Source organism: Moschus berezovskii, chromosome 1, assembly GCF_049115385.1.
Source record: "Moschus berezovskii isolate FMDL1 chromosome 1, NW_MosBer_1.0, whole genome shotgun sequence".
Taxonomy (NCBI): domain Eukaryota; kingdom Metazoa; phylum Chordata; class Mammalia; order Artiodactyla; family Moschidae; genus Moschus; species Moschus berezovskii.
The window spans coordinates 93,240,086-93,253,464 of NC_142460.1; the positions used below are offsets into that span (position 1 = coordinate 93,240,086).

Sequence of the window (13,379 nt, forward strand, 5' to 3'; positions counted from 1 at the left end):
CATAACCATCTGCCTGTTTTGAACGTACTTTAATACTTTCCTCAAAGTTAGTTTTCCTTTAAACCTCCCATTTTATTTACCTAGCTAAGATTCCTATCTTTTCTTTTTGTTTCAATTAACTGATACTTTCAGCTCTAATAATTTTTACCTTATACTCAACCTCTGTTATCTTTTATTTTGGAAGAAGACTCTCATTTCTTTTTTTCTGTTAAGTGATTTGCATCCCTCTTCTAGAAATTACACCACAACTCATTTCAAGAAAGGTACCACCAGAGACAGGTAAAATGTTAAGAGATAATCTCCACTAAGCATTTCAGAAATTTGTGAATCAAACTATATTCCCTATCATGAAGTATGTTAGGGAATCTCTGAACTATTGGCTATAAGTTAAACAGTATGTGTATGATTACAAGAGGAGAGACAATATTTAATAGCCAATTTTCTGCATTTTACTTCCCATTTCAACTTCTAATCTTAGTTTGTATCTCCATACTAGAAGTGAAAAGATAGAAGAAAGCAGGTGGGAAGAGAGCAGGGAGAAATTCTATCTCCTCTAATTTCTTTGAAGCTTGCAATCCTATCTATGAAGAATAAAACTCATCCATACTCTATAATGAAATATATTAATTAAACACAGAGGTAACATCTGAGAGCAACAACTGTCAGAGAATGGTTACTAAGACTGGTCTAGAAACAAAGAGTCAAAGTTTCTGAGTCAGAAGTCCGGTTGGTTGTTTTCAGCAGTTAGGAAAGAGAAAGGTATAGGAAGGAAAGTAAGTTACTGAAAAAATTAATTAGGAGCCTGCTACAGAACATCACTTTAAGAAATGACAAATGCTTGCAAAGAAATGCTACTAATCCAATACAACCTCTCTATTCAGTCTCCAAACTTTCTGGTTGCTACCAAAAGTATTTATGAAAATAAGATGAGTTAAAACTTCATTCCTGTAACTCAGATTTAAATCAAACCTTTGAAACTGAGAAAAGTAGCTCTGGCCAAAGCTCTCAGCTTTTCTAGGCTTTAGTCACTTGAAGATTAGGGATAGTCACACCAATCTCGAAAATGTTTTTTTCTCCTATGAAAACAAAATAAAATACCTCACAAATTTAAGATTTATCCACTGGGAAATAAAATACATTTAATATATGTTTAATTCTTTCCCTTTGCTCTTTTTCCTTTATCATATCATTGCAATATAATTATTTCTGAAACAAAAAATAAGGTCTGAAAGTTACAGTATACAATGAGTAACAGTGAGATAAAATATTTGAGTTTAGAACTTTTTGTGAAGGCAAGTAGCTTTACTATGTGGTTGAGAGATATTCAACGTATGGAGACCATTTGGAACCCCAGAGTTGTCGCAGAGATTATTTTAAGCTGAGGACATTTGAGGTTCAACAAACATAGAAAAAAACCTTCTTAGAGCTTTCCTTATCTGACTAGAAGTAGAAATTTCTGGGAAACGAGGCTATTGTATAATAACTCTCCTTTCTTGGGGAGCTTTATGGCCATGAAGAAGATGGAAAGACTACTCTTACTGTAGAGATAAACACTGTCACAAACTTTCTCCTAAAAATGTTTTCTTTCCTTAAGAAAAATATTTGTTTTTCCATTAGGAAACTTTTCTCTCTACTCCCCTTTCCAAACTCTGTTAGACAGGTAAGCCTTTAACTTTAACCATTTAATAGTGGTGCTGGAGAAGACTCCTGAGAGTCCCTTTGACTGCAAGGAGATCAAACCAGTCAATCCTAAAGGAAATCATCCCTGAATATTCACTGGAAGGACTGACGCTGAAGCTGAAGTTCCAATACTTTGGCCACCTGATGTGAAGAGCTGACTCATTGGAAAAGACCCTGATGTGGGAAAAACTGAAGGCAAAAGAAGGGGTTGGCAGAGAATTAGATGGTTAGATAGCATCACTGACTGAATGAACATGAACTTGAGCAAACTCTGAGAAACAGTGGAGGACACAGGAGCCTGGAGTGCTGCAGTCCATGGTGTCTCAAAGAATTGGACACAACTGAATGCCTAAACAACAATGACAATTTAATGAGCTGGTTACTTCTCATACTTGTTGGCTCCCTATACGCATAAAAAATAAAAACTTTTCTTCTGTTAATCTGTCTTCTCTCAATTTAATTCATAAATCCCAGCCCCTGAAACTAAAAGGGCAGAGGAAAAGTTTCTTCTCCTCTACCAAGGGCTAGGAATAAATTTTAACCACTTAACAGCTGTGTAACTGGCAAGTTGCTTAACCTTCCTGTGCCTTATTTTATTAAGCTGTAATGAAAATAGCACTAAAAGTACCCACTTTATAGGGCTTTATGGGAATTAAAAGAGTTAATAAATATGGTTAGATGTCTGGCATATATTTTTTTCTATTACAGTCTATCACCCAACTCATTTGTCAAAATTTCGTACATTTTGGATATGCAGTAAAACACTAGAATAGTAATTCCAGTGCCTGTGTTTGATTTCTGACTGTAATTCCCCAAAATGATTAGTAGTAAAGCTCTAAAAAACATACTGCTGCTTATTTTTGGAGTTAGCGAAACTGAGGGGAGGTAGGAGATGAAGTCCTTCTGAATGTTTTGTAGAGGTTTTCATACTTAGAGCCTATGTCATAAAAGTTTAAAGTATATAGGCTGAAAAACTCGTAACAGTATTTCATGGATGACTAATAGGCAAGCAATAGACCCTGAAAGATAAAAACTCACTCTTAACCAAAGAAGCTTACCTCTGCACATATGTATATATGTCAGATTATCAATGAAGCAGAGAATCCAAAGGTGTTTGTCATTAATAAAATGAAGATACTAACTGTAAGGAGATGACTAATTATCAGAGTATCAGGGATTCCATTTGTATTTGGAAAATAGCCCCCTCACTGAGAAAGAAAATCTGACTCTTATCTTAAATTTATATCCTTGGCCTTCACAGCAGTTACACATTGATGATGTGGAATTTTTTTTAAGTTGTATGACAAAAATACATTTATTAAAACTACATAATTAATTAATATTAAAACATAAAGCCATTGTGTCACTGCCTAATAAACAAACGTAAGGCAAGTAGCAATACAGTAAAGAGGACAGGTAAGTTTTCAAAGTACCCAAAACATGCTTTAAAATTTTAATTCTATTATCCTTGGTCTTCTGTCATTCTTTATAGAATGTCATTTTTTCTCTCGGCCCATTGAAAGCCTGCCCATTCATTAGCCTTCCAGTTAAGTTCCAATCCTACTCTATGCCATTTTTTCCTTTAAAGGATGCAATATCATTTACCTCCTTTTGAGTTTCTAATGTAATGTTCGTTTTCTGTGCTCTGTCGGTACTTACCTTGTTTATTAGGCAATGACACCACAGCTGTGGTAAAAAAAACACAGTACAAATCCACACTGCCAGGCTAAACACTTATCAAAATATTCCTAGTGAAAAGTACTTACATTTTTTAAAGTCAACAGACCTGGGACTGAATCCTAGTTATTGCTAGCTTTTATTTGAGTCTATATTATTATCTGTATATAGGGATATAGCTATGTGTTTCATAAAGCTCCAGAGCAAGGCTTAAATAAATAAAAACAAATAGGCACCTAAATAAACATATAAACTGTGTTAAGTGTTGTAATGAAAAATATCAACAGTACTAAAAGAAATGGAATCATAAGAGGGAGCCAATCATATAAATAACAGGGGAAAAATATTCTAAGAACAGAATGAACAGAGAATTAGGAAAATACCTTCTGTAATCAAGGGTCTGAAAGAAGGACTATATGGTTAGAGCTTAAGGAGCAAAAAAATGAGTAGAGGGAGCACAGTAAAGCCAAACATGCATACTGTGCTCAATCACACATGGCCTTGCAGACTCTATTACGATTTTATTCAGAGGATAACTGGAAGTGTTTTAAATGGGAAACGATACAATCCAATCTTTTTATTTTAAAAGATGATTTTGGCTGATTGCCTGGAGAAAGTACAAGAAAGAAGTAAGGAGACATGCTGGAGGCTATTAGAAAAGTTCAGGTAAGATATGGTCGTGGGTTTGGTCAGGTTAGTGGCCGAGAAATAGAGGGTGAGAACAGGGAAGGGAGGTCAAGGCTGAGTCCTAGTCCTCTGACTTAAGCATCAATGGAAATGCCATTTACTGAAGGAGTAAAAGAATTGTTTCAGACATGTTCAGTTTCAAACATTAGGGAGAAATACAGCTGGAGAAATCAAAGAAGAAGTAACGTCTGGTGTTTAGGAGATATTTGGGGAAAAAAGATATATACACAAGAATAATTAACATAAGATTCCAACCTTAAAACAGAAGACGTCTGCTAAGTAGTAGCTACTTGAATAAGCAACATTGGATGCAAATTCTCCTTGATACAAAAATGGCTCCATAAAGATTAGAAAAGTTCAAAGTTTTGAATATAACTAAAGAAAAAGTATCAATCAGAAAGATTCACACAGAAGAAAAGCATAGAAATCACAAAACAGAACAACAAAACCAGAGGACAAGCACAGAAAAAGATAATCTGAAAAGGAGATTCCTAGGCCCAAAAAGTACCTATCCTAGGACAAGGGAAGACCACCTTTGCCAGCCATCAGTGGCAAGCATGCCTAGCGTATACAGAGGTACATTTTAGGCTTAGTCAAGAGTCATTAAACACACCACTGATAAAATTAAAGATACTTGTCCTGATCTATGCTCACCAAGCATTAAAGCAGTTCTTTTATCAATCAATCTTTATCTCCTTATTAATAAGGAAATATTTTAACTGGATTTCAGAGGATTCTTGATAAACATATATTCTTGAATATATCTGGATTTTGACCATTCTGAGTTTTCTATTATGCTGTGTCTTTTCAATATAAATAATTACTTCTTTTTAATTGAGGAAAGTTTTCTTGAGTGAATTATAAGTTCAAGCATTTATTCCCTTCTTTTAAAAAATTTTACTTTTTCCAGAAAGTCTAATTATTATATGCTATAATATAATACAGCATCCCTGGGTTAGGAAGATCCCCTGGAGAAGGGAAAGGCTACCTACTCCAGTATTGTGGCCTGGAGAATTCCATACAGTCCATGGGGTGGCAAAGAGTCGGACATGACTGCGCGACTTTCTCATATATATATAAAATAACCTGTCTTTTCTCTCTAAATTGTAAAAATTCTCTTTGCTTTTGTTTCATTTTGTTTACTTTTCCTATTGTATCCTTTATGTCCCCTATTGATTTTTTCTATAATATCTCTTTGTGTTTCAACTTAAGAAAATGGTTTGCTTTCTTCTTCTTTCCTGGGTTATGCTAGCTCAAAATCAATCTCTTCTGGTTGTTAAGCCATCTTTTCCTCTTGCTAATAAGCTTTATTGTTTGTTTCCACCTCTTATTAACATCTCTATATGAATGCCAGGTCAATTCCTTTTAAACTGCTTATTACTGAATGAGTTGGCTGGACCAGAAACTTTGGAGTGCAGGGAAAACTTTGGAGTGGAGAGATGGAAGCATATTTTTACATCATCTAAAACCAAATAGCTGTCAACTTATCTGATACTAGCAAGAGAGATGGTTTTGACCAAATATGGGTCCCTCTAGTTCTATAAACAAAACCACATCAAGGATGGCTTTTGCTAGCTTGCTACTCCAATTTCCATGTGCCCTGCTATAAACAAGGGATTTACAGCCCCTCACCTTTAGGAAGTTCGATTTAAGTTTGGTTACCATTGAGCATTCTCAACATTTCATGTTTTACCCTACGCTTCTTTCCATGTAGCTTTGCCAGATCTTAACCTGCTTAAACAGCCTTTACCTGTATTTTGTTGCAAGATATTATACCTGTCTTCTTAGTTTTGCTTAATGCTAGGTGAAGCTGTATGGATAGAAGTATGTTTACATTTTATTTTCCTTGGTGCTTTTGTATTTGGTTTCCATATAATATACCTATTGGCCAGAAGATAAAAGCATGGCTACATCCCAGGGGCAGCTTTTGTTTCGTACAAAAATTAATAAGTTGGCATTCTGATTTCATCTATTATTCCTTAATTTGCTTGATTAATGTGATTTATTTGGAACTTACCTCTTACATAAATGAATTTGTTCTTGTTCAATTATGAACCTAGAATACTATGGTTTATAATATTATATTATGAAATAGCAAGCAATGCCCAATATACTATTTTGATCACGTAAAACCCATATTGGGGTTTTGTTATAGAAATAAATCCTGCTCCAAGAAAATAATAATAAATGTAACTAAACTAATGTTGCCAAATTATAGAATGTTTTGCCTGGCTCCTTTGGTCACATCATTCTTTCCTTCTTCACCTTGTTTATGAACATTAATTAGTATGCTATGTATTCTTTTGGGTGTTTAAGCTTTTTAAATTCCACTGAGGTTTTACTGAAGTGGTTATGTTGATGTACACTAGAGTCTTATGTATGTTTAATATGACCTCAAATTTTCCATTATAATCTCCCAGCAGGAACTTGGCAAGGTTATATCCATAAGACTTCACTGTTTAGAAACATATTCCAAATTTGTATTCTTTCTTTCTTTTTAAAGTAACAATAAAAGCTATTAGAGTGTCTTAATCTTGATATTAATAAATATAATCTAATTCAAAAGTCAGAAAAAATTAAGATAACTTAATAGACTATCTCTGCTTTTCAACCACTGAGTTAGTAAAAGGTATATTTAGAAGTATGTGTTTGGTTAGATGACAGATTTTTTTTAAATAAACATTTAAAAATTAATCCAAATGATGAAATATTCAGAGTTGGCAGATATAAGTTCCTATATTCTATTTAACAGCACTTTGACTTGGATAGTGAATTACATTCTAACTAAACAAATAATAGGGTTTCCCTGGTGACTCAATGGAAAAGAATCCTTCTGCAAATGCAGGAGACGTGGGTTCAATCCCTGGGTCGGGAAGATCCCCTTGAGAAGGAAATGGCAACCCACTCCAGTTTTCTTGCTTAGGAAACCCCATGGACAGAAGACCTTGCGGGCTACAGTCCATGGGGCTGCAAGAGTTGGACATGACTCAGTGACTAAACAGCAACAAAAAATAACAGATTAATGAATCAGACAAAAACACAAAAAGAAAGCTAAGCTTCAGAAGTTAAACATTATTAAGAGGAAGACTTCTAAAAACTGAAATAAAAAATAAAAACAGACAACAAGAATTTATTACCTTCAGGTCGGTACTGTGCAACAATTGTGACAGCTTGACCAGCATTTTTTAAAGCAGCTGCTGCCTGCTCATGGCTGGCAGTTCTGAGGTCAACACTGTTTACCTGTAAATCAAATCAAATATTAAATTCGAAAGAAAACCATCACACTAATTAGAAATCATAATAGCCTGTTTGTTAAGAAGGCATAGATTAAAAAAATTAGTTGCAATTATTTTATGACTAAAATATTTTCTTGTTCTGATTTACTAAAAATATATTGCATAGTAAAACAAAAGACTACTATCAATAGAAACAATTTTATTCACTAAAAATACTATGTTCACTGTTAAGTGAACAAAACCAAAACATTCCCCCCTAGGTTTCTAGAAGGCCATCAATCTCTTGAGAAATGTCCCTTAATTTGACAACCTGAAAAGTCAAAAGTGTCATCATTTTGTACATTTCATTTCACTAGTAATTCAAACAATGAAAAGGAAATTCATTTTGTTTATAGCATCATTTCAAATCCTGCCATATTTTCACTATTATTAATCTCAATTTCAATTCTCTTCCTTCCTTTCCTAAACCTTCTATTCTTTTGGAGTAACTGGAAAGCAATAACTTCAAATATTAAAAGAGCTCAGATCTCACAGCCTGACATTAAATACAATAAATGTTACTAAATAAGCGAGAAGACATTCTTTTCTTTTTTAACACAGGGACCTTCCTTGGGTGAGGTGATCAATCCCACTCCAGAAGAATAGGCAACTTAATTCTTCTTTCTGAAAGGCTGCCAGTACCTAGTACTCTCCATGGTACACTACCTTTAGAGACTGAAACTTTTACACTACAAGAAAAACTTAACAGGACATTGATGTGAGCACTAGACTTAAATGTAACTAATTTAAATATTTAAGTTGGCCATCCCCCCTAAGAACCATCAATGAATAAAATACAGCAATGTTTGGGACCTCTAATGAATACTTTTGGAAAAGAAGAGAAACTATCATGCAATTTTTATATGAAAGTTTGTTTCCTCAACATCTAATCTAAAACCTGTTAAAAGTTACACATCAATTTTGTAAAATTTGACTATAGCCTAGAAATTTCTGGAATGTAAAGAATATTTAAAACAGTGAAGACCTGATGTTTTATATTATCTATAAGGATATCACTATGTAACTAAGTTAATACGTGCACACACCTTTTGAATGAAAATCAAGACGCAAAAACCTTAATCTAAACGAATGTAACATATCGTGGTTTTACTAGAGAATATCTCCAGCTAAAGGCCATAAAAAACTCAACACAATGTATAAACAGCTTTACATTGAACATAAAATCCTAATTCTAGCAGAAAAAATTACGAGAATATAAAAGGTAGACAAACTTTCAAATATTGTTGTAGAAAATATTATAATTTTTAATGAATTATTCCTGAGCATCAAAGTCTTTGGCTACAGAAAAAATCTGAAGATAACCAATACAGATTCAAAACAGAATAATTTGTTAACAAGACTACAAATTTAAAATGTTCCTAAACAATGCCAAACATTTTAATGTAAAACATTATCAAGGATATTTTAGAAGAAATCTTGGTACTGAGAGGCACACAATGGTCATTAAAAGAAAAAAAAAACACTTAAAAATATGGAGATACAATTCATATAAAATCGACATTTTTCAAGTTTAGTGTTTTTGTAGTTTTCAGTACATTCACAATTATTACAATCATCACCATGCTTCAGATCCAAAACATTTTCATCAGCTTCCCCAAACCCCACTACCTATTAGCATTCTTTCCCCTCTTCCCTCTCCTCCACTACTTTCTAAGAATTTGTCTGTTCTGTACATTTAAAATGAAAGAAATATAATAATATGTGGCTATTATTGTTTGGCTTCTTTACTTAGCTTGTTTCCACAGCTCATCCTTGAGTTAGTACATCATTACTTATCTGAATCATATACTCCATTGTATATATATCTGAATATATATATATATCTGAATCATATACTCCATTGTATGGATATTCCATATTTATCTATATTGCTAATTTTACTCTTTTTGATACTACTGTAAATAAAACTGTTTTCTTAATTTCACTTTCAGGTTGCTCAGTGCTGGTATACAGAAGCACAGATGTTTCTTGTATAGTGACTCTCTGTCCTGCAAATGTGCTGAGTTTGTTATCTTTGATTTTTTGGATCTCATAATATCTTCTGTATGTAAGATCATAGAGTCTGCAAATAACATATATCCTTCTTCTTCCTAACTGCCCAGTGTAGAAGCTCCAGTACAAGGATGAATGAAGGTGGCGAGAGCGGACACCCTTGTTCCCGATCTTAGAGGGAAAGCTTTCAGTGTCTCAGCGTTTAGTCTTATCGATACAAAGGCTATCAGTTTTTCATAGACACACTTTATCAGGTTGAGGAAAGTTTCCCACTATTCCTGATTTGTTTGGTGTTTTTATGATGTAAAGGCGGTGGTTTTTGACAAGAGATTTTTCTGTAGAGACAGTCATGAGATAGTTTATATCCTTAGCTCTATTAACATGATGTCTTACTTTGTTCGGCATTCCTATGTTGAACCAGCTATACATTCCTTGGATAAATTTCACTTGGTTATAGTTTATAATTCTTTTTTAATGCTGGTGTACAATCCTTTTTTATACTGTTGAATCCATATGGCTATTTTGTTGAGGATTTTTACACATAAATTCATAAGGGATATTGAGTTTTTCCTTTTTGTGATATCTTTGGTTTGATACAAGAATGAATTGGCCTTGTACAATAGGTTCTTCACACCTATTCCCTTTTTTGGGAAGAGTCTGTGAATGACTGGAGTCAATAATTCTTAATACATTTCATAGATTGCACAAGTGAGGCCATCTGGCAATGGGCTTTTTTTTTCCTTTGTGGGAAGTTTTGATTATCAATTCAACCCTTAACTGTTAAAGATCTATAGTTATAGTTTCTATTTATTCTTGAATCAGTTTCAATGGTTTATTTCTTTCTAGAAACTTATCAGCAATTACACAGTCATGTCCAACTCTTTGCAACCCTACAGACTGTAGCCCACTAGGTTCCTCTGTCCATGGGATTCTCTAGGCAAGAATACTGGAGTAGGTTGCTGTGCCCTCCACCAGGCGATCTTCCAGACCCAGGGACTGAACCCAAGTCTCTTGCATCTCCTGCACTGGCAGGTGGATTCTATACCACGAGCGCCACCTGGAAGCCCATATACAACTACATATCATGTTTAATCTATATGATAAATATAAAATGTCCTTTGATTTTTAGTAACAATTTTTGTCTTAAAGTCTATTTTGTCTTATATTTGTATGGTCACTGTATGTGTTTCTTGGTTAGTTTGCATAGCATATCTTTCCCAACATTTTATTTTCAACAAAGACTGAATCTAAAGTGTGTCTGTTGTAGAAAGTATATAGTTGGATCTTTTTTCATCTATCCTGTTAATATCTGTCTTTTAATTGGAGTATTTAATGCATTTACCTTCAATGCATTATTGAACAGAAAAGATTTATGTCATCCATTTTACTATTTGTTTTCTTCACACCTTATGTCATTTTTTGCTTGTCTATTCCTCTATTACTAATGTCCTGATAAAATAGATATTTTCCAGTGTACTATTCTAATATCCTTTAAAAATCATATATATATACATATATATATATATATATGAGTTATTTTCTTAGTGGTTTTGATAGATTATAATTAACATTGTATAACCATTTACTTTGGATTAATACCAACTTAGTTTCAATAGTAAATAAGAACTCTGCTCCAATATATCTCTTGTGATACTCTTGTCATATAAATTACATTTTTAAACAATGTGTGTGCGCCCATCAACAGAGATCTAAAATTATTGCTTTATTTAATCATTGTTTAAATTATACTGGAGGAAAGCACTACAAACAAAAAATACACTTATGCTGTTTTATATTTACCTATGTATTTTTAACAGTGTTCTTTATTTACTCATATGGATTTGGGTTACTCTCTAATGTCGTCTCTTTTTAGTCTGAAGGATTCTCTTTAGTATTTCTTGGGTTTACTGCCTATAACAGCACTTAAGGAGATTAACTTCCCTTAGGTTTTATTTACCTAGCACTGGGATTTGTTCTTCATTTCTGAAGGATAGTTTGACTGGGTATAAAACCCTTGGACAATGGCTTTTTTCTTTCAGAACTGCCTTCTGGCTTCCATGGTTTTTGACAAGAAATTAGCTGTTAATCTTATTGAGAATTCCCTGTATGTAATAAGTCATTTCTCTTTGCTTACAGGGTTCTTTGTCTTTTGATATTTTATTATGATATCAACACATCGGTGGTATGGATCTTTTCAAGTTTAGTGCACAATGCTTTCACTAAATATGGGAAGTTTTTTGCTATTTATTTATTCAAATACCCTTTCTGTCCCTTTCTCTCCAGTCATTCTGACTTTTTTATGCATATACTGGTATATTTGATGGCATCCACACAAGCCTCTGAGGCTCTGTTAATTTTTCTTAATTCTTTTTTTTTTCTGTTCTTTAGCCTAGGTATCTTAATAAATGTCTCTTCAAAGTTTGTGGATTCTTTTTTTTGCCAGGTCAAATCTGCTGTTGAGCATGACAAAGAGGATTTTTTTTTTTTTCTGATTTCACTTACTGTACTTCTCAACACCAAAATTTGTTTCTTTTTTATAAAAGTAATCTCTTTATTGACATACTCTACTTGGTGAGATATTGTTCCTATATTTTCTCTTCATCCTGTAGATAGTTTCCTTTAGTTCTTCAAACATATTTAAAATATCTCACTTAAAATCTTTATCTAGTAGTCTAATTTTGGGCTTCCTTAGGGACAGTTTCTACTGATTGTTTCCCCCACTGCGTATATTTTCTTGTTTTGTTGAAAACTGGACATTTAAAAAAATAAACAGCAATTTTGGAAATCAGATCTCCTATCCAGGGCTTGTTATTACTGCTGTTTGTTATGGTAGTCGTTTGGGGACTTTTCTAAATTCTATAAGGTTTATATTTTGTTATATGTGCCAATGACATCTCTGTCCGATTAGCAGAGTGTTTAGCTAATGATTGGACACTGACTTCCTTAAATACCAGACCCTTTGCTGAAGGGCTCTGTGTACATGTTGGGTAATGCCCTCAACAATCATTTAGACAATTGATAATTCTGCCTTAATCTTCATCTCCTTCATGCACAGAGCCCCATAATCAGCCAGAAGTGAGAGTTAAGGGCCTTTTCAGGTCTTTCCTGAGCAGGCACACACTCCAGGACATGTATGTATCCTCCTAGATTCCAATGAATAAGAGCTTTTCAAAGGCCCTATGGAGGTTTCTCCCTAGTTTTTCCTTTTAAGTTTTCGATTAGTCTACTGTCTGCCCCAAATGTTATGCAATGTCTCAGGAAGCCATAATATGCCTGTAATTATCTTGACACTTAGCCCAGGAGAAAAGGCTTTTGCATTGGTGGAGCTCTGAATCAGGTCAAATACAGAGAACCTTTAAATAAGGTGTTCCAGGAACCACCAGACAGGTCAAATTATAACAGTTCTTTGGAAAGGAAACTATGAATATTCTACCACCATTTTGCTTTCTTTACTGGCTTAGGCCACCAGTTTTCACCATAAAATTTGGCTATTTTTCAAGGCAAATGGTGATAGGGAGACAGGGAAATTAACTGATAAAACTCAATAAAAACTTCACAAACCTCACTCTTAGGGAAATTCTGCATTTTCCCCCCCTCTTCTTGAGGAAATACTTCCTGAATTGCTGTAAGTCTGGTTACTTTCCAGAGTTCTAAAAAGCTTATTCTAACAATTCTGGCCACTTTTCTCATTTTTTTTATGGAGGACAGCATTTCTGTTGAAGTCTTTTGCGTCACTTTCCATGACTCTCAATTTTCAGTGCATATCAACTATGTTCTCCTCTATTCTTGGCATCACTGGAAATAACAGTAATACCTCCATTTATATCAGTGGAAAATGTAGTGTTCAACATCTGTAATAAATTCTGATTTCAAAAGCTTCTGTCTTCAACAGCATTAAATATATCAAATGGAATTATTTTATAGAAAGCATTACTTATTTTCTCACTTCCCAAATAACTTCTTTACACTTTTCTTAGAAATGTGGGTTATCATTAAGAACCTTAATAACAAGGGTATAATAACACAGGAGCAGCAACATCAGCATTT

General features: G+C 33.8%; 1 protein-coding gene across 8 annotated transcripts in view; it reads right to left on the minus strand.

Annotated features, from left to right (window-relative positions):
* The window catches only part of DLG1 (discs large MAGUK scaffold protein 1), a 287,420-nt gene that overhangs the window by 57,109 nt on the left and 216,932 nt on the right, over window positions 1–13,379 (minus strand). For all 8 annotated transcript variants that reach the window (XM_055407214.2, XM_055407346.2, XM_055407336.2 and 5 more), the window contains one exon: window positions 7,182–7,284. In XM_055407214.2, the coding sequence (XP_055263189.1) occupies window positions 7,182–7,284 (103 nt within the window). The remainder of the gene's footprint in view (window positions 1–7,181; window positions 7,285–13,379) is intronic.